Source organism: Protopterus annectens, chromosome 12.part0 (assembly GCF_019279795.1).
Source record: "Protopterus annectens isolate FY-2018-M chromosome 12.part0, PAN1.0, whole genome shotgun sequence".
Lineage (NCBI taxonomy): Eukaryota > Metazoa > Chordata > Ceratodontiformes > Protopteridae > Protopterus > Protopterus annectens.
The window spans coordinates 932,524,854-932,547,794 of NC_056746.1; the positions used below are offsets into that span (position 1 = coordinate 932,524,854).

A 22,941-nucleotide genomic window follows, 5' to 3' on the forward strand; every position below is an offset into this window, starting at 1 on the left:
AATGGAGTAACACTAATGAACATAATAATACAAAATTGACACATTAAGCGACATTTAAACAAGTATTATAAAATATTATAAAAATAGTCATATCAACATGAAATATATTATAACGTGCAATACAAGCCTAAAATAATTAAAAATAAATTTCACCTACAAACATTATCTATACATTTTTAAAAGGAGAGAACAGTATATTTTCCTACGCTATATCTACCTATATTATCACTACTAAATGATGGGATAGGTATAGTAGGAGTTAGACAAGCCTGATGGAATATGAACTATGTATTAAACCTTACTAATAATATGGACCCTTATATAAATATCATAATGATAAATCTCTTTATATAGATTAATCATTCATGGTTTTCTAGTCTTCTTTTAGGTGTGTAGGGATGTGCACCCTGTCATTCAAACCAAAAGCTAAAATAATGATCTGGTCCAGTACTTCTAATGTGTTTAGCTAAAAGCATATTCAGAGAGCCCACATATATATGATATATATGGTCTTACCCATTCTCTTCTATTGTCTGGACGTTGCCTATATAGAACGCGTAGAGCAGAACATACATTACATATAGACGTGTTGTAGATATCATAAAAGGAAGGCCGACAGTGATGTCACAGATTCTGTTATAGATGTTAAGTTATTTATTAGAAAGGTGCAACTAGATGATAATTTATTAGTAGGAGAAAAATTTAAACATAATCTTACGTTCTTTCAAAGGAAAGCTTTAAAAACACTGTGTAATGATAATTCCTTGGCTATTAGACCGTCAGACAAGGGAGGACCAGTGGTGATAATGAATAGGTCAGACTATGATGCAAGTATGGAAGAGTTACTTAGTGATGGAAATTTCTACCAAAAATAATTTATGATGCTCTGGACCTGTTTAAAAGTGGTATAATATCTAAAACATTATTTGGGTTTTTAAAAGTTAATAAACCATTGATTCCCATAATTCAAGGTTTACCCAAAGTCCATAAATCTTTAGAAAAGCCACCATTGTGACAGGTCAAGGCTGTTTCTATTTTCCTAGAACATTACCTTAGGCCAGTAGTAGATGAGAATCAGTTTACTTTGAAAGATAGTAAACAGTTCCTCCTGGATTTATATGAGTATGTTAAGAGGCTGGATATCGATCAACATTTCATTTTAGTCACATTGGATGTTGTTAGCCTTTTTACAATGATACCTAATGAAGAAGGTGTCCTTAGAATGCAAAGGTATCTGAAAGCTATTGATGCAAAACTATAGATTTGATTGCATTTTTCTGGAAATAATTCTTCAAAATAATATCTTCATATATGGTGAAGGCACTTCTTGTGCCAATAGCTACGCCAATCTAGTGATGGCTGACTGGGAATATGAGCTCCTTTTGTCGAATGAAATATTTCAGAATAATGTTGGTTTTTACAGGAGGTTTGTCGATGACCTCTTCATTATTTGGAAGGGGTCAGAAGAGTCCTTACTTGTGTTTGTTAGAGAGATCAATGCCATGACTAGTTTCCTTAAGTTTACACTCAATTACTCTGAGGAATATATTTCTTACTTAGACATCAGCCTATATAGGTTGTATGCATCCCAGGTTTGTTTTGACAACATCATTAAGGGACAGTTGATGAGGGCCTAATCCTACACCCTCAGGTTATACAGAAGAGGTTGAGGGCTATTCTGAGTTAGATTTGGATAGAAAAATTAAAGTTGTTCATGATTTGAGGAACAGTAAAGCACGTCCTTACTTTTCTGATTGGGAAGAATTGGACTATGGTAATGGAAAAGAGGAGAGGAATGATGTTAGATTCCTTTGTATTTTACAAGGGACGTTAAGGATATAAAGGAAATAATAGTTAAATATTGGGATATTTTCAAATTAGACCAAGACATTGATTCAGTAGTAGGATTTGTGTATAAAAATAAACCTAATCTTAATTATGTCATAGGTCTTCCTTTTATGATATGAACACTAGAGGGGAGATCTACAACACACACCCTTGTAATGAGTGTAATCAGTGTACGTTTATAGATATTAGTATGGAGTTTATACATCCTATTACATTAGTTAAATATAATTTTAAAACAAGAACATGTTGTAAAAGCATACACATTGTCTATATGGCCAAATGTATCTGTTGTGATTCTATATAGGCAACTAGACAATTAAGAGAACGGTAAGAGACCATATATATCTCTCTGAATAATGCTTTAGCTAAACACATTAGAAGTACTGGACCAGATCATTATTTTAGCTTTTGTGTGATAGTGTCAGAGGGGGTGACATTGATAACTACCTACAGGAGTGTGAGCTAAAATGGATCATAAGGATAAGATCTGATAGGTACCCTGGTTTGAAATCCTACGCAAGAAAAGACTAATGAAACCATGAATATGCCCCTCTATATAAAGAGATTTATCATTATGATAATTATAGCAAGGTCCATATTATTAGTAAGGTTTAATATATAGTTCATATTCCATCAGGCTTGTCTATAACCTACTATGTGACCTATCCATTTCTGTAGTGATAATATAGGTAGTTATAGCGTAGAATAATTACTGTTTTTAAAAATGTTATAGATAATGTTTGTAGGTAGAATTGTTTTAGATAGTTTAAATATTTATTTTTAGTATATGTGACGTTTCAATTTGTGACCTTATATGGTTAATTCAGTTTTAATTATATATGTAAATTTGATGAAGTTGTTTTGACCAATTGGGTGTTGTTAGTAATGTATTTAAACTTGAAGTAGGAAATGGTTGCTGTAATAGTTTGAAAAACACTAATAAATTATATGTTGGATTACTTTTGTTCAACTTGGTTTAAAGACTGCAAGTTTGGATTTGTCTTGCTCATTGACTTGGTCTAATTCATTGACTTCCTCTTGCCATTTCGCACCCTGCATGAAAGATTTTATTTTGACTTTGCCTAAACTGTTCTTTTGTTTATACAAAGAGAAAGAAGGATACTATTTGACATGGCTGGTGATAAAAATGTGAGAATCATGAAACCAGACAAGGGGAGTTGGTCTTGTCATTATAGTACAAATAGATTATGTGTCTAAAATGTTTAACATACTTAATGATGATTCCACCTATGCCAGGATTTCTAAGAATGAAGTTAACACAGCTTACATGAGAATTGACAACTTCCTTTCAGATGCTTTATTTCAGGGTATTATTAATACAAGAGATTTCAAATTTTTGACAGTGGAGATACCGGTGACACCTCAGATCTTAGGGATTCCAAAGATCCATAAAGACCCACAAAATCCACCATTCAGGCCAATTGTAGCAGCAAGGGGATCAAAAACTGAAACCCTTGCAGCATGGGTCGACAAATGGGTAAGTCTAATTATGAGAGAAGCAGTTCATATTCTCAAAGACTCTTAGCATTGTCTGGAGAGATTCAGATCAGTTAAGGATGACCAAGATTATTCATTTTTAACAATAGATGCAGAGAATGTATTTTCAGTCATCCCACATACAGAGGGTTTAGAGATGTTCCATGAAAGCCTAATAAAAAGCCAAAAGTTAGAAAATGAAAAAAATAAATTTCCTTGATATAATGGAGATGGTCCTCAAAAACATTTTTTTGAGTTTTGAAGGTGAACTATTTCATCAAACAGCAGGAGTGGCAATGGGGGCCAAGTGTGTCCCCATTTTTGTTAACCTCATTCTGTTGGAATGGGAGAAAAAATATATTTATGAGTCTCCCTACATGAGTAAAGTAAAACTATATTATCCTAATTTTATGGTTAGGAGATAAAAAGGAAGCTGTTGACTTTGTAGAGTTTTTGAATACTACAGCCACGTTTTTCAAGTTCACTTGTCAATGGAGAGCAAATGATATTGATTTTCTAGATATACATCTTTCCATTAACAGAAATGAGAAGGTATTGAACAGCAGTATTTTCAGAAAACAAACTTTTTTGAACACCCTGCTCCACTTTGACAGTTGTCACCCTCCTCACCAGAGGAAAAGCATTGCAAAGGACCAAATGGTGAGACTCTCCCAGTTAGTGAGTGATGACACTGTATTTAAGGGTGAGCTGTACAACTTGATAGGTATGTTCATAGAGAGGGGATATCCTACTAAATTGTTAGTGAACACCAAGTGTGAAAATTTGGCTAATAGGCACACCTCTTTTAGCCACATTTTAAGAACTAGTGAGGGGTTGGCACACAACAACAGGAAAATCAAGGATGGGAATGTGATGGTATTGAGATTTAATGACCAGACACATGACCTAGTTTCTGTAATTTATAGACACTGGGATATGTGTCTAGAAGAAGAAACCAATGAGAAATTGGGTCCAAAACCCCAAGTGGTGTATAGTAGGGGTAAGAATATTAAAAACATTTTGGAAGGTTATTCTGGCAAAAATGAGAAAATAGGGTACAAGTCACTAATGTCTAAATGTGGTAGTTGTAGATACTGCAAATGTATTAATGATGATCCTTATGTTTCCATCAGTAGTTACATAGATTCCCTCAAACTTCCCAGGAGATGTAGTTGTAACAACTCTATGATAGTTTATTTGGCAACTTGTACAGTATGTTCGGGATTCTATGTAGGAAAAACATGTATGTATGTTATGTAGGTTGAGAAACAGAATAAGTGAACATTTGAGGTCAATTAAGAACAAAGATATACATAATGCTTTGTTTCTTCACAGTACAAAATGTAACAAATTTAAGATATTTATTTTCTTTGTGATTGACAAAATTTTTCCAAATGAGAGAGGATGTGATGACAGGCTTGAAGTGGAGGCGAAAAGGCAGCTTAGATTAAATTCTACTGTCCCACTGGGTTTGAATGACATTATTTCTCTAGCTGCAATTTTGAAACAAAGAGTTATGGAGGTCTAGATGGTACATAAATTAACATTTTACTATTTTAAAAATGAATTTAGGAAATATAAAATGTGGTTATATTACCTTGATATATACTGCATTTGTAATGAATATTTAGAAAACGTTTATATCCTTTTTGGAGTGTTTATTTTTTAGTTTAAGTTTTAACAGTTTGAATTATTCAATTATGCAAGATGGAACTTTATTGGTGGCTGAATATGACATCACTGTATAAAAGTTAGTGTTTCAATTGATTAAAATGAGTCTGAAGAAGCCTATATTGGCGAAAGCACTTAGTCATTTGGATTTTATGTGACATTAAACCGTGATTTGTTTTTCCTCAGTGGCTGGTGATTTTTTTATTTTTTTATTTATTTTTTCATGATTTTAAATTCAAAAGTGTATTTGAAGAGATTTCTATAAGAAAAGACCTTTATGTTTTTTCCGCTTTTTTTATCTTGAGTGGTCTAGTTCTAAAGACATTGCATGGACAATCTTATGTAAAAAAAACAAGTAAAACTATGTACCTCCAATAAAATCTCTGATTGTTTTTCCATAATTTACTCACATTATGTCCTGGGTAATCCAGCTTGGACTCACTCTGCTCCCCTATGCTACCTCTCTTCCCACCCACCAACCTTTCATCACCTTTATAGTTACTTAAGCTGTCCCCCTTACTTCAAGCAACCAGTCAGCCACATCCAGGTAAGTTCCTTATCACAACCAACTAGTCATACAACTTCACGATAAACACATACACAGGCTAAGGTATACCTCTCTAATTACAAACCTTTTATGTTCTAGTAAAGCCCTCATGTTCCCCAACAAGGCATTTTTTTATTATAATTACCCTCCATCCCATCAGCACAACTACTACTAGACAACCCTATAATACAAAATGCTCCCATTGCAAGGTTTACTAGTGGGAATCCTCTTAATTATAGCTCATACCATCACCAAAACATTAACCCCAAACTAATAATTCAATCTCCCACATACTCAGCCCTTCCAAAAACCAAGCCAAACCTACTAGTAATCTTAACTTCATTTTACAATGCATTTTATGTGGACATGATCGCATTTACAATCCCCCAGTACCATACAAAATCCTATATCTAAATACACATTGGCTATCATCCACACAGTACCTCAACTTCCACCAGGTGACAATATACACCCAAATCCCAGCTCATCATCCAGCCTTAACCACACCACCAATCAAACAATACACACAATTAGGGTTACCACCTGTCCCACTTTGCGAGGGACAGTCCCTCTTTGGGCAGTTGTGTCCTGCAAAAAATGTGAAAAAATGGCAAACATCCTGAGATTTTAGGACAAAATTATTTTCTATATTTTATGTAATAGTTGCATAAAGCAGTTATTCTGTATCTGAAACACCTAAATGTTATAAGAAACAGAATAAGGAACTAAAATGCTACAAGAATAAACTTCTATTCAGGCAAAAAACTGAAGTTCTGTCCTTTTTACTGGCCGTGGGTAGGTTTTGCCCTGCAAAATCTGATGTTTGTAGCACAAATGTCCCACTTTGGGCATTTGGAAAGGTAGCAACCCTACACACAATATTTTCTCAAAGAAAACCATCAGACCTCCTAATCCTTAACATTAACATAAGCCTTCTGAACAAAACAACAGAGCTACATGCAGCCCTGTTGCAATACTCCCCTGACATAGTTCTTCTTACTGAAACCTGGCTAAAGCCACATAACAAAGATAATGAATTACTTCCTCCAAGTTACAACAGTCTCAGAAAAGATAGAGCACATAAAAGAGGTGGGGTAATGTCTTTATTTTTAAAAACAATCTTACTATAGACATGTTAGACATTCATCCACCTACCTTCAATAACACAGATAGTATATTCGCTAAACTAAAAATCAACTCAAAAAACATCTAAACATTATTGGTGCATACATTCCCCCAGGAATAACATTAATACAGTAGAATCCATCCTCCACTGGGCATCTCATACCCTCCCCCTAAAAAAAACGCGATTCTATGTGACTTTAACATAGACTGGTCTACCTGCAACTCCCCACTAACCATATTAACCTCCACGGCTTCTCTCAACTAATCCAAACTTATACCAGAATAGATAAATCAGCTAAGAAAGAGTCCATACTAGATTGGATCCTTACAAACCATCCTTACCTATCACACTACTCTGGATCCCTCCCTAACACCCTTAGTGACCACCTCCCTACCATTCATACTTAGACAACAAGTTAAACCAATAAAAACTACCTCCCTTCAGTGATTTGTTATACAAAGAAATTTCAAACCCCAAATACCTGATAAATGCACTAACTCACTGAACTGTTCTGCTGATACATAACAACTTTTTTTTTGCAAAGAGTTGTGTTTCTTTTCTTGTCCTCTCAGAGTTCACCTAGATGAATAAGGCAAATGGTAGTACTACTATTATTTATGGGTATACCTGCTATTCCTTATGGGTATACCTACGGTAGTACTTATCAGAAGTGCTCAGCTCAGGATTTATTTAATGATTCAAAGTGTACCTGGCAGATTTATTTGTGGTTCAAGTCTTCCTCCTTTCCTTCAGCAAAAATCTATAAAACGTTTTCTGATAGGAGCATTTCCTCTCAGACATTTCCCGATTCAGGACCCTGTCTTACCTTTGACCTTAATTAATAGTCAAGAAATTTACATAGTGACCATTTGAGCCAGTCTCTTCAGCAGACATAATTTGTGTCCAGGAAACTATTTCTAGTGGTTGTTACCTCAATAAAGACAATTTCTGAATTACATGCTGTGTCTGTCAAGCTCCCATATCTCATATTCTGTAAACAGAGAGTGGCTCTCATTAAAAAAAAAACATAATTTGTGCCTAAATAACTATGACTCACTGTGTCCATCCTCTAGTCTTTTTTCAGTGTGCTTTAACAGGGATAGCGATCATCCTGCAATCATACATATCCAACATTAGATGAGATTCCTTATGGGCAAATCAAAATTCTCTCACTTTTTTTTTTAACAAATGACTAATTGTACTGAATTCTGCTATACCAATGGTGAACTTCTTCCTTCGGTGCATAATTCTAGATTGTCCGGATTTTTGCAGAATGTCCATATTTTTTGCCTGTTATTTTTGGTCTGTCCATCATAAAATCTGTGGGTTTCTGGCAAATAATTGAGGGCTGATGTTACTAATTAGTAACAGACATTTGACCATCAGACTTCTTATCTTCCAGAAAATGCTTGCTAATGCAAACCATTTTAATATATTAACTTTTTTTTAAGTTTCTATTTAAAATGTTTCCCTATTTTTGGGCCTTGGTCCAGATTTCTTGCACTTTCAGCTTGAGAGGTATACTTCAATGCCTATGTCTCAGCTTTACAAGAGCTATATGCACATTTGCAGCCATCCAGTGCAATGCTTCCGTATGTATCATTGTTGTAGAGTTTCACTAGACATTATAATGTGGACATAATATCCAGGTGATGATTTTCCTTCAGGATTGCTTTAATCCTGGATATGATAGTGTCTATGATAGTGACCCACCCGGGAGTCTTTGTTATGGACTATCGCTTAGTTGTTAGCGCAGATTAACCTGTTATCAAACATGAAAGTGATCTACATAGCATCAAAATATCTGTTTAAGAAACGAGTCAGCCTTTGGTATTTTCCCTCCTTTCATCCCCTACCACCTGTGATTTGTTTGGTTTCAGTTCTCTTTCTACTTTTTACTGTTTTATTTCCTCATGTTAGTGCTATTACTGAAGAACTGGAGATTGAGGGAAGAGAGTTGCATGACAGAAATTAGGAAAGGGTGCCCAGCAGCCTGGGAAAATGTTATTTTCCAAAGTCCTAATGCCTGAAGCATTTAGCTCTACTGATTACCAAAGACAGACTTATTTGTTACAGTAAGTGCACAACCTTTGTTTCTCATAGTTGACATCCCTCAGCTGCAACTGTATAAAGTCAACAATTCTTAATCAGCTTTCTGATCAAATAGACGATTACGTTGATGGGTTACATCTCTAGAAGCATCCGCAGTTGTTCTGTTAAGGTGAAGCCTGCACATCCTGTATAAGAAACTGTGGACATTAGTCAGTAAGCAGAGTTGTTTTATAGGTTCACTCTGCTTACTCTTCTGCATTTTCGCTATGAATCATCTAAGCATTAATGCTAAAGCCCTTAAGTACCATGGTATCATAACCATATACCATTCCTTGGGATTTTAAGACTGGTCACAGATATTCTTATTCTAAACAGTTTGACCAGTGATTCAGATCTCACTAACCTGACCTTAATAAGCCAGACATAAATACAGCAATGAAAGGAAATACAACTGATGGATGTTTCTGAGCCTTCTGGTAAAGATTCTAAGTTTCAAGATGTATTTTCTAAAAAGATACATAATTCTATACCATGTTATGTCATTGAATGGGGTCTATATCACATTGTTGAATGCACATGTTTGAACAACGTGATACTGAACCCGGAAGTTCGAAATGCAAGAATTTCGAACACACTGTACAGCGATTTCTTTCCCAGGGGAAAAAAATCGGTGTTCTGGTACAAAACCAAAAAACACATGTACACTTCAAACTGTTCCTAATATGGGGGGCTGAGTATTTGTACAAGTCTAAACTGGCATATGTATAAAGCTGCATATCATACAGCCTTTTTCTATTTAAATTGTAACAATCTTATTCTGAGGCACTGTAGCTATAGGGCATATAGCACACGAGCTTCCAGTCACTTGGACTTACAGGTAGAGGTTTATTCCAGCATAATTATCTCTGCCACTTATTTCATTCTTGGTCCTTCTGTGGGTGGAGATGCTGATTTTGCCCTTTATTTCTTCCAGTTGTAGCTTTGTAGGAGGAAAAGGGGTAGCTGCCCCAGGCTGAAGCAGTTAGGGGTACAATGGACACTTCAGGAGAGTTGCTGAGTGGGCAAAGGTGCAGTAATGGCGGTCATTTAAGCAGCCATAAATGTGTTTATTTGCTTATTTGTGAGAGTCAGTGTTAATAACTAGCAAGGAGTCAGAATAAGCTCATTGCTACAGTTTTAATAAGGTTTGTAAGCCTTTTTTTCTTATTTGTGGTTCTTAACGTCATCTTAATGGTGGTGCCACTCTGGAAGTTGCCTAAGTTATTTCCTTCTCTAGGAGTATAAGGACAGAGAGCAGAGACAGTAATAAAGAATATATATATTTTTTTCTGCTAGCATTTGCCTTTTCTAGTCGGACATTCCCGGTCAACAAATGTTAAATAAATAATAAAAATAAAAAATTTTCATCTCTTCATTTATTTTTCACTATTTTTAAACTAATGGACACTGAAAAGTCTTTTTGCCTAATTTCGCTAGTTTCTAAACCAGCTTAGTTTGTGGCAAGCATGTACTGGTCATGAGCAGCCATCTCGTTTGCTTTTACTGCTCGGTCCTGGTCACACTGCTGATCCCTGTGCAGCCATCTTGTTTGCTTTTACAGCTCAGTCCTGGTCACACTGCTGATTCCTGGGCAGCCATCTTGTTTGATTTTACTGCTCGGTCCTGGTCACACTGCTGATTTGCCATCTTCTTTGCTTTTACAGCTCAGTCCTGGTCACACTGCTGATTCCTGGGCAGCCATCTTGTTTGATTTTACTGCTCGGTCCTGGTCACACTGCTGATTTGCCATCTTCTTTGCTTTTACAGCTCAGTCCTGGTCACACTGCTGTTTCCTGGGCAGCCATCTTTGCTTCTACTGCTCGGTCCTGGTCGCACTGATGATACCTTTTGTACTTGCTAGATTTCATCAAGACCACTTGTAAAAACAACAAATATATTTGAGTTACTTTGCAGCTTTAAAAAACAGAGTGTACTCATGCCTCTTCTCAACCACAACGTGCTTTTACCTCCAGGTTAAAATAAAAAAGGTAAAATTAGGAAAAATAAGAGAAGACTTAAAATTAGCTGCATGCCTTAGACCAAGGGTATGCTTTTATGCCTATGGTGCTTCTAGACCAAATCCTCTTACCTTTTTATTACTTTATGGGTCTCCCACTCCTTTCTGGAAAAACATAGTTTTCTCCTCTACTGCATACTTCCTAGCTGAAAAGACTTTTCAACTAGAAAGAATGTTGGGGCATCACTGGATTGCATGTACTCATTTATAATTTTTGACCACAACCCATATGTTTGTTCCTAGTGTCAGTTGCCCTAGTGATGATTTAGTACAATCAAATGGGTCTCAGCAAAGGTCTGCACTAGGCCGTCAGTCCAGAAGATCATTAGGAATCTAACCAATACAATACCCTGTAGTCTCTACCTCAATCCATAAGGGTTTGAGAAGACAGCTCAATAGTGAACTTGGGGATCCATGTCTACTCATTCATATTTGCTTTAATGACAGCTGTTGAGCTACTATGGTGTGGAATGGAAATTTATTCCATAGGTAAGGGATCCTTTGGGAGTTGCATCTGTCCCCCCCTCAGGTTCCGTTGATATTGTAATGTAAATTTAGGTCTCTGAAGAAGGTGTTGATGGTATTTCCAGTTTTATAAAGACATCGAATACTGAGAAGGACTGGACCTTTTATAATCTAGATGGCCAAGAAGAGCTTGCCATAGAAGGACCTGTATGAAACAAGAGTAGAGTGACAAGTCTTTTAGATGGTCTTTGAAACTTAGGGAGCTCATATCTGAAATATTCTTGGTGAGAAATCTTTGTAGTTTCTCAGATTGGCCAATATGTTTGGAAAGATACGTACCAAAGGGAGTATTATATTATATTATGGCCTTGACTAAGGTAGATAAGAGACTGATGATAACTTCTTTAGAAAGGATGGATGTGCCAGTGGTAGTTAGGTGGACTAGGTAAAAAATGTTCTAATAAATAGTCGGGCTGCTCTGACATGGTGGTCAAATGACAGCTCATTATCTACAAAGGTTCTTAGGTCTCTATAAAGGTAGCAACTTTAAGAGAAAAACTATTTATGTGGTGGGTGCAGAGATGCTTCACTTTCTCAAAGCTTCAGGTTGCAGCAGTCCTTACATGAAGTTTCAGACTGGTCTCCAGGCCATAGATAATGGCTAACACTCCCCACGTTTTAGGATTATAATGAATTTCCACTACAGAACTCAAGGGGATCTGACACTGGTCCTCCCCCCCAAACCTTGGCTTCTCACCTGGTCCCCACTAAAACCAGTGCCCCCAGTACTGAACTAGTTCCAATTTCAGGCTGTAACTTTAGCTTTTCTGAGTTTGTCTCCCTCAATATCAGCTCCTTGGCTTTGGTCCAACCATTGTCAGCGTCTTCAGTGACGGTGCACTTTTTCGCAAACTGAAAAGGAAGCAGTATCACATGACATGCAGCTTCCTTGTGGCTAGCACATTCACAATAAAAGTATATACCCGCTATATAGCAGTCTAATGAAGGAATATGGTGCTTGATCTGGTCAATATTTTTGAGACGGAAATATGATGACTGACACATGGTCCCTAAGTGAAACCAGCTGTTAAGAAGCATGCCAAGCCTATGCAGAAATATGCAAATTCCAAATGTTTTCTCCATAAAAAAACTAGGGAAATGAACCGTCTGTGAAGGTCAGATGGTGGGATGCACAAGCATCAGTTTTCCATTGGTAAGGTTAACTCTAGGTACTCCATTGTAGACATCTGAAAGACTGCCAATAGGTGTATCTGTGGGAATGGACTCTGCCAAAAGATTCCCACTTTCATTGCGTTTTCTGTCTTGGAAAAAATCAGCCATGAGTATCATGTAGTTATTAAAAATAGCTCTATGGAACCAGAAACTTCTTGTTTTTTATTGAGCATCCTATGTTTATGACCTTTAAACCAAGACATATCCCTCTCTTCTTGTTTATGAGGGAACTCTTCTAGCAGTTTTGAAAAGCTTTAATCTGTACATCTTCATAAACCAGAAGTTAGTGTCCAAAGATTCTTTGAACATGGTAAGTGAGGCCTTAGTGGCTCCATCATTCTTGCAAGGGCACCCTACTAACACACAGCTCTGTCTAGCCAGAGCTCCGACATCTTGTTCTCCTACTTCCACAATTGTAGGTGCCCATTTGGAGGCTAAAATAGGGAGTGTAATTTTAAATCATCGCAGGCCTGGGTAGTTGTTTGTCCTCCAACATAGCCAGATGCCAGTTCACAGTTGCCCACAGAGAACCAGCTAAAGCTGGAGGCCATTGTAGAACATTCTTCCTTGAATGTATCTTCCCTTCATTTTTAAGAGCCTCTAGTTCCTGATAAGGGTGGTGTTATTTCAATGACTGGTAAAAAAAGCAAGACTGGCTGAACTTCCTGTCATCTTCCCTTTGTGGCACATATCATCCCCCAGCACCTGCCATGGCTCTCTTCTGCAGAAAAAAAATATGTTGCTGTTTTCTAGAAGCCTAATGCATTTGCACTATCCTGTCCCTGATGGAGCCTTGTGTAACAGATGCTGTTTCACTCACTCAAAGTAAATGAGAGACATTACAAGTGTGATTGCCTACCTTGGACATGTATGGAGGGGAAGACCAAGGTACGTTATAGCTTCTACTGAGTCATACACAGAAGACTGGTTGAAATTAAAAAAAAATAGATGAAAAAAAGAAGCTTTAAAATGTATTTCTGAAAATAACTTAGGGAATTATATGGCCATTATCCCAAGTTCAGAAAGCCCACTGCTCACACCACACTGCCACTAAAAGAATTATTACTTTTGTTAAAAATCAGTCACTTCTTATGTTTCTTATTCTCCTTCTACAATTTTACTATCTTGTGATTTGGTCAACTCATTTGACAACGTTAGTCATCATGCATTATTTAGCATTCTAACAGCTGATGGTTTTGGTCCCCTATTTCTTAGATGTTTTTCTAATTTATTCATCAACAAAGAATGTTCCCACTATAAGTGGTTGGATTGACTCAAAGCTTTGCATGTTGAATGGTATAAGACAAAGGTGCCATTTAAGCAGTTATTTATTAACACTAGTTTCTGCAGTGTTTTTAAAGGCCCGTGCACAAATGTCTTTATCGCCACACCTTTTCATGTGCTGGTATACTTGTGCCCTGATTTGTGTCATATGCTGACGATATAAATATTGTTGCTGAAACTCGCACAATGTTATCTAATTTATTATAGAATTTGTTGACAATTTTTCTATTGTTGGACTTTAATTTAATTATGACAAAACTGTTGGATTTACTGCTACTCCCTTGTCTGATATGCCTTTGCAGGGTATTTCTTTTTCAACGCAGGGTATCAAAATTTTGGGTCTCCCCTTTGGAACACCCACGTGTTTTGCCAATGTATATGAGTCAATTTTTTCAAGAGCTTGTCATAATTTACATTACTGGCAGACCTTTTCCTTATTTTACACCGTGTATTTATCTCTTAAATGGTTCCTTCCTTAACACCTTGGGTTATTCTTTTTCAGTTCATTTTTTTCCGTTATCTTGGTCTTTCATATTGTTGACAGCTGTGTTTAGGTTTTTTTGGGGGGGGAACAATTATAAAAAGGGAGGTTTTTCATTATTACACCCAGTTTTGTTTTCACACACTTTGTTTTTATTTCCTGTTAAAACATTTAAATGTTGCTGTTTTGCTTGTTCTTCTTTGCATGAATCTTGAAGAGAATGTTGTTTTAATTTATTGGAAGAATCACATACCATTAATGCATACACAGACGACTCTCAACAACGTTTACATGGTGTTATTAAAAGAAGAAAACATTTATGTTATCCTCAATGTAAGGACGTTCTTTGGAGGTGCTCATTAGATAGACTGCCTTTACCAGCTTTCTTAGTCTATCACCCACTGGAACAAAGGAATTGCTTTTGTTCTGATAGCTTAGGCTTAGAAACTGTTGAACACATTTTATTTACTAGTAAAAGAGTCCAAGGATTTTGGGAAATTATTCAACATGATTACGATGTACCTTTTTTATTTCCAATTACTATTGAAAAATGTCTGTTTGGTAACTATGGATGTTTTTAGAATGATCATAACTACAGACATTTTAATAGTTTCAGCACTACACCTCTTATGGGTGTCTCGATGTCATGAAGCCAAACACGGTAAAGCATCTTCAACAAGTCACCTACTATATCAGTTAAGATTATGTTCTGGCAAAAAAGTTAGGGAAGATAAATTTATAACACTTTAATTGTTTAAGTCTTGATATTTTATGCTTATTTTTCTTTACATAAGTTCTTTTTCTTAATACTTCACTTATAATACACATCAGAACAATTGTAACTTTATTATAAAAATGTTTCTTTTACGTTGTTAATGCCATATGATTATATTAAAAACGTGGATTACCCCTCTACTTGTATATACTAATTTCATGGTAATATAACCATCGAGAAAAAATGAAGTTCCCAAAACTCTAAATCACTGTGGGTGCACAAACAGAAAATACATCAGCAGGGATTCCCTATCGTCAAATAGACAAAGAATTTGAACTCACCCACTTTACAGACAGCTATGTATTGGGCAACCTATAGCATACTCTTGGGATATAATGCAGCCCTAGGAAGAGCCTCCATTAAATTCATAGCTTAAATTCATAGCTTAGTACTAGGCTAACTACCTCATGGGCCATTTTAAGCCTAGCCAATTACCCCATGAGAGAATAAAACCCTGCACCTTTTGCTTCTAAGGTAAGCACCTTAACCATTACACCAATCTAAATTTAACAAGGGGATATTTTATATGGAGGGTTACAGAATTGTCACACCAAAATCATCTCTGTCACTTTCTCTGTCCAGTGATCACAGTCTACCTTTTTCCAAATGTAGTTAAAGTAACACTGGGTAACCAGCTCCCCAAAAATCCACCCCAGAGATCCTGTCTAAACAAACAGCTACAGCATGTGCAGTTAAGTAGCATGAAATTTCTATTCAGTAAACCCCATAAAAAATGCACTGACACAATGCTCCCATCACAAAAATACAACCTACTCCAAAGCTTATGACTCTCTTCCATAGCATAACTGCTGCTGCTGCCTATACTTATTGTGGTATTGGAAGTGTTTGATCCCCCAGTTCCTATTTTTATAAATGAAAAAAAATCAAATGGCTGTCAAAAGAAGCATGTTTTCACCCAGTACATTCAGTACCGTTACGCTTACTCTGTTGCCAGCATGATATGCTTTACTCTGGTAGCTGGTACAGAGGATTAAGGCTATGAATCTCTAATGAGCAGGAACAGGATTTGAGTCCCTCAGTTTTATTTGCCTGCCATGTGACCTTGAGCAGGTCACTTATCCAGAAAGTGCTTTTGGGCATTTGGGATTTTGGGCTAGGCTCATTAATGGTCCCCTGGATTGCAAGCCTGGTAACTACCTACTACTTATTGGGGCTCTATATTAAAATCACAAAGAAGAGTTACATCAAACGCTTCTTCAGCGACACATAAAGACTGAACGCACTAAACCGCGAACAGTTAAAACAGCGATTTCTGTCCCTGGGAAAGAAATTGCTAGCACCAAAACACACACACAATTTAAAACATAACTAAGTAGCGGGCATCACCCTCACACCCCCGAAATAAATATACCAACTCTGCGATCACACTACAGTAGGGAAAACGACAATGCTATGGCTCAGGCAAGTCGCTGTCCTGAGCCTTCACTATTTTCAGACTTCGGGCTATATGTGTTGGAGAAACGGCATTCTCTGTAATGCCATTTCACCATGTTGATTTAATATGGACCCACTTATGAACTTATGTGCTACTCATTGATAATAAAGGCTGCCCTATCTTTAGTGAAAAAGTTATATTTTTAAAAATAGACCTCTGATGTTGAAAGGCTTTCTAATACTCAAATGCCAGAGTATGACCGTTCTTTTTCTTTTCTAAAAATACCAAAAACGAGGAAAGAATCAAACTTGAGCACATTTCCTATGTAAACTGTGATAGCATCTGCTGGTGGTATCTTGCAGTGTTTAACATTTATTTATTTATTTATTTATTTTTATGCCTTAATATGGGCAGCTACTTGGCATGAAAGTCCCTTTAGTGGTTTTTAATAAGATTGATCCATAAACTGTTCCTAGACATCTGTGATTGTAACTGAAATGCACATTATAGTGTGCATAACGATTTCGTCACGTCAGACTAGTTTCTCATTCTGCTCTCGTGTGCATATTTTTTTGAAAATGAACCTTTAACACTGTTGTATCTGATACATGGGTACTACCTGACTGTTCTGTGCTCACGTAGGGGAGTTGGGTATCATTTTGTAGTATGGAAAATGTTTATGATGCCTGTATGTACATTTTACCCAAGTCATCTAAAACTGTATAGCGTATTACAACTGTTCATTTTATATTTAAAATAAGTACAAGGAGCAAAGGGTCTTTTCATTTAGCAACCATTTTACCTTCTTCTGAGCAAGTTTTATTTCTGGCTTGTGGTAAACTTTTTCAAATTTCTCGTGCATTAAGCTAGATTGTAGCTGTATCAAACATTAACTTCTGTGTTGATTAGTCTTAGAGGAAGGAAAGCAAACTTTTTAAGTACAGTGCCAAAAATTCATGGCTTCTATTCTTGCAAAATATTCAAGTGCCAGGCAGACAAAGTATATTGTGTGGGAGAAGGGTACAATACTTAGTAAGCTTGGAGGTGTGCATATATTTATATGGGTCTACTTGATAACACCGACATACCAAAACACCGACAATGAAATAACCGACACGAAAAGACCGACAAAAAAAGAAAGTTCAAAAACACAAAACTTCACATGCCCGACAAACCAAAATCCCAACAATCAACAAAACAAATACCTTTCCTGAAAACACACACACAACTCAATACACAAACAAGCACACCAAAAACCTTACAAACCTACACTAAACCTTACAAACACAACTATCTATGCACTAACCTTAACCCAAACCCTAACCCTAAGGTCCGTCACTATCACACACTTACCTTACCCGCACCCTAACCCTAACTCACTTAGTCCGCCCCTAACCCTTAACACTGTCACTATCGCACACTTACCTTACCTGCACCCCAACTCTAACTCACTTAATCTACCCCTAACTCGCAAGTCCGTCACTATCGCACACTTACCTTACCCGCACCCTAACCCTAACTCACTTAACCTGCCCCTAAACCTAATGTCTGTCACTATCGCACACTTACCTGACCTGCACCCTACCCTAACGTCCGTCACTATCACACACTTACCCACACCCTGACCCTAACATCTGTCCCTATTGCACACTTACCTTAACATGTCGGTGTTCTCAGCATCAGGATTCTCAGCTGTTGGTCTTCTCCGTTGTCGATCTTCTGGTGTTGGTGTTCTCATAATCGGCGTTGTGCACTTCTGGCGTTTTCAGGTAGACCCATTTATATACATGGTTATATTTGTCATTAATTACAATCAATAAATCTTCGGGAAACCCTATTAGAAAGGTGAAAAAAGGAACGCCTGTGATGTCACTAACAAACTACTTCTTCTTCTGGTCCTGGTGGAAGTATAGTGTAGTTATTTTGTTATAGTTGGTGATGTTTACACACTAACCTAGTCTGCATGTTGCTTGCTTGGAAGATTGTTTTCATTTTCTTTGCATTATAATAAAATAAGGGCAGTATGTTTACATAAAGATTTAAGTTCCTGGGCTGCTGTAACACAGTGTCATCAGTATTAATTATATATTCATAATTCAACCAGCTTCCCCACACTGGGTCTGAGACAGAAAAAACATAATACATAATGTGTAATCTATATTCTCATCAAGTATTTTCTCTTAGTTTCCCCAATTATTAGTAGATGGCCATTTACATACCTCTTACAGGTATTAAAGGAGCAATGTACTTAAATTTTCAGGAAGCACTTATTAATTAACAAGTTGCTTCCATGTCTTGTTCTTTCATTTTGGACAACAGCAGCCCCTCTCCCCCACTCTCAAACTATTCATCTTAGTTTATCAGTTGCTGTTTGCAGCAAATAAGGATAGTCCCTTTCAAACCGCATACTGTACCTCAGTCTGAGTCCAGGGGTAATAGATAGAGATAGAGCCAGGCTGCTGTCCCCTCCTGTAGAGCAGACTATGCTTTCCAGTTCTCAGTAATACAAACTCCACAAACAACTGAACACTGTATGGCCATAAATCACTCCTCATCTTCATAGCAGGTTAGAATATTTTGAACTTTATTGGAAAATCTGTGGTTTATTTTTCTCTAATACTGGTATCACAATCTCTCTTTCTCTCTCAAAAAAGCTGCTTCGTTTAGATGCTTATATTACTGGGTCTCTGGTACCATCCCCTCTGCAGTTTCAGCCAATCACGGTGCATATCTGATACAACCTAATATAACAGAGAACACCCAAAGCCTGAAGATGTAGTCTGATTGGATACTTCAGCAGCTTGTCTTGTTCCCAGCTCACTTATCTATCAGGCCACAAGCTGGTGCTTGGCTTATACCCAAACTCATTCCAGCTTTGGCTCTCCCACATATACTCTTTGGCACTGGTGCCAGTGGTTGTTAACCCCTTCATTAGGCTGTACATCTGAGGGTAGAATCCAGATATGAAAAAGGGATAACGCCGCTCTGTCAGGCAATGGTAAAGGGTCAGTTGGAATGCTGTGTGATCCTCTCAAAGTGATATTAGGAAACTGAGGCCACAGGCTTGGAGAAGTTACAGAGGCTCGCAAACAGGATCATCAGAAGAATAAATGACATGACATGTGAAGGAAACGCTGTAGTAGCCTGACCACTTTTTGGTGAGAAAGAGAAAGAGTGAGGATGAGTTATGGCTGTATGTGACAACAGGGAGGAAATGTGATGCAGTTATAATGAAAGGGCACATCAAGGGGGAAGAGGCATGATCATCAGGTTTAGCGGAACAGAATTTTACCTAGATATCAGACAGTACTTTTTTTTTTTTTATTGAGAAGTTGAGGAATAGATGGAAACTATTCCATTTTGCAATCGTGAAGCCTTTTCAGGCCAAACTGTAGAATCTCATATCTGGACAGCCAAATGATAGAATGAGTTCTAACTCAGAGTTTACATAATTTCAGAAAAAGGAAATGCCACTTTCTTTGTGGAAGCACGATTTTACTCTTATAATTATTAAGGAGCAAGGATGTGAGGACACAGCTGACCACAAGAAGAGTGTAGTCTCCAGAAAGCACACAAATATACTGTTCTAAAACTTGTTTGAGTTGCATTTTGCTGTTTTTTAGAGATGCTACGGTTTGGACTTTCATACTGAAGAGCCCTTCATGCTGTGTAATCATGGGCTGCAACCTGGAAGGGAAGTCTGGAATCACCTGCCAGAATTCATTGTACTCCTTCTAGAATATACTCTAAAAGCCCTCAGCCTTTAGCACACCAAACAAAACTCATTTATGTAGCAACTTACCTGACCTAGAACTGCTTCAGTTTGGTTTTCTGAAAGGAAGAAGCTATTGTGAAACTAGTAAACTTCTTTGAAAAGGTTACAGAGCCTGGGGACAGTGGCCACTCTGTGGACATTGCTTATCTAGACCTGGCCAAGGCTTTAGACACAATCCTCCATGCTGATATTATTCAATATTCCTTCACAATAGATGTTAGACCAAGGCCCCATCTGCTTGAGTTGGTGGTAGCTCAGGTGGATGTAAAAGATCCCATGGCACCTATTGAAAAGAGTAGAGGTCCTTTATTTATATACAAAAATAACTCTTATTTACAAGATATTTACATATTTAGAAAAATGTACATATGTAAAAATATATAAATATACAAATCTGTTTCCATATATACATAATTTCCTATACAGGTGTGCTAAATTTTTATCCTTATTACACCCCCACTCCATTTTCTGTGACCGCCATCTGATTTTACTTAATATTGTTGCTAAAATCCATTTACTATTAAACATAATTTCATTTATTCTTTCATTCCATGTAACCTACATAACATAAAAAAGTTTTAATCTATTCTTTAACATATTCTTTACTTCTATTCTTATAATATCAATATTTAGTCATATCAATGTTTATTTATCCACATCTTTTATATCTTCAAATAATCTTCTTTACATAGTTTCCCCATAATTTATTTACTCTTTTACATTTCAAAAACAGATTTAGTTTCTTCTTCTTGACAGTTAAACATATTCTGTCACTTTTCTATTTATATGGCATGTTTCCTTTACTGGCAGTTTATCTATTACCAGTCTACACAAAACATCTTGGCATTCTACTTTCTGATTACACCATTTGCTTCTTATTTTTATAGCTTTAATTTTTCATCTATAAGATTTTCCCATAGATTTACATAGTAATGTTTTATCATTATATTATTATACCATATTTTTCTTTCTTTTTCTATGTCATCAATTTCTATTTCCCACAAAAAAAATTTTTCTTGGTAATTTTTTTATTTCTTCATTTATAAACTCTTTTTTCTCTTTTACTCTTTTTTACTATACCCCAAAATTTACAATACTTATATTATACAGTTTTACTACCACTCTGTCATCTTTTTCATTTCTCCACTTTAACACTTTGCAAAAATTTAATGAAGTAGTATATACCACTGAGTTAATTAACCCTAAACCTCCTTCTTGTTTATTTAAGTACAAAACTCCTCTTTTCATACTATATCTGCTATCATACATAATATTTCCCATTTTAGTTTCAAATCTCTTTTCTATCATTTTCTGAATTATCTTTATTATTCAATACTATTGGTCTCCATTTTTTTAATTCTCTTCTGTCTTCCTTCCTCCATATTTATTTAAGTATTCCACTAGATAAAAAACCTTCATTTAACCATACATTCGAAATCATTAAAAATATTGTTTTTTTCCAACCCCTTAATTTTTTTTTATATATTTCATACCCTAGTCCATCCAGGCCTGCAGCTGATTCTTTATTTAGTTGTTTGGCTTATTTAAAAAAACTCCTTTCCCAACTCTTTACTCTCTTTTTCTGTTCATTTTTTACTTTCCACTTTTTTCACTACCTTCTTTTTTTTCATTAAACATTTCTTATGCATATTGTACTACACTATTCCTAATATTTTCCTGAGTTCTTTCTATTTCTCCTTTTACATTTTTTTTATTTCCATCATTACGCTGCCATATTCCTTTACTAATCTGCTTAAGTAACTCAGTATTTCTCTTTCACCTTGTAAAAATATATTTACTTATTTAACATTCTTGTTTTTTTCTTGATTTCTTTCATATAATTCTTTTTCTTTGTCAAAGTACTTTCTATCATTATGTTCTAAATCTTCCCATGCATCATTATATGCTCTTTTATATTGTTCTTTCTCAGCTTTACACACATCATATTGCCACTGTAAAAAAAAAATTCTTATATTTTCCTTAAATATCACCCACAATTCAGACCATTTTTTATAAAATATTCTCATAGTAATACGAACTTTCCATAACTGCACGACTAATCTCTTTCCTTCTTTATCCCATGTTTTCTCATTTACCCATTTTATTCCTTTGTCTATTTTTTTATATATTCTTTGTTTTCTTTTATCTCTAGCCATACTGGAAGATGTAAAGAAAACCCTGTTTCAATTACCTCCCCTTCTCCTATAACTAAACCTTCTGATACTATAAAATAATCTATTCCAGCTGTATGAATTTTTGTCCCAGAATTTTAACTTGCCACATCTTATAACCTCTAACATTTTTCTTAAATCATTTCATTTCTTTTGTCACACTTACTCAACAAATGTCCCTTTCTTTACTGTTTAATAAGTATATAATGCCATAATTCAATAGACTTGTTTTTCCATTTTAAATCTACAATTTTTGCAAAAGTTACATTTAATATCTTTACTATATTTCTATAGAATACTTTCAAGAACATCTCTCATTTCCCAAAATCCATATTATCTTTCCTCCCCAGAGTTTCTCTGTTTGTAATATTTCTTCATTTGTTAAAAATCTAGTGTATTCTAGTATAATTGCATCTCATGTATTACACCTCTCATAACTCCTATTCTTCTTGCCATATTATTAATACTATTCACATTTACAGAAAGCCCTCTAAAATTTTCATTTTCCCTTTTTCTTAGATCCATGGCTTCATAAATTCATAGCTAATTATTGTGCTAGCTTTC

The 22,941-nt window shown here is 36.0% G+C and overlaps 1 protein-coding gene across 1 annotated transcript in view; it reads left to right on the forward strand.

Annotated features, from left to right (window-relative positions):
• The first annotated feature begins 3,067 nt into the window (after nt 1-3,067).
• The window catches only part of FCER1G (Fc fragment of IgE receptor Ig), a 597,912-nt gene continuing 578,038 nt past the window's right edge, over nt 3,068-22,941 (forward strand). The window contains exon 1 of the mRNA XM_044088973.1: nt 3,068-3,346. Within this exon, the coding sequence (XP_043944908.1) occupies nt 3,068-3,346 (279 nt within the window). The remainder of the gene's footprint in view (nt 3,347-22,941) is intronic.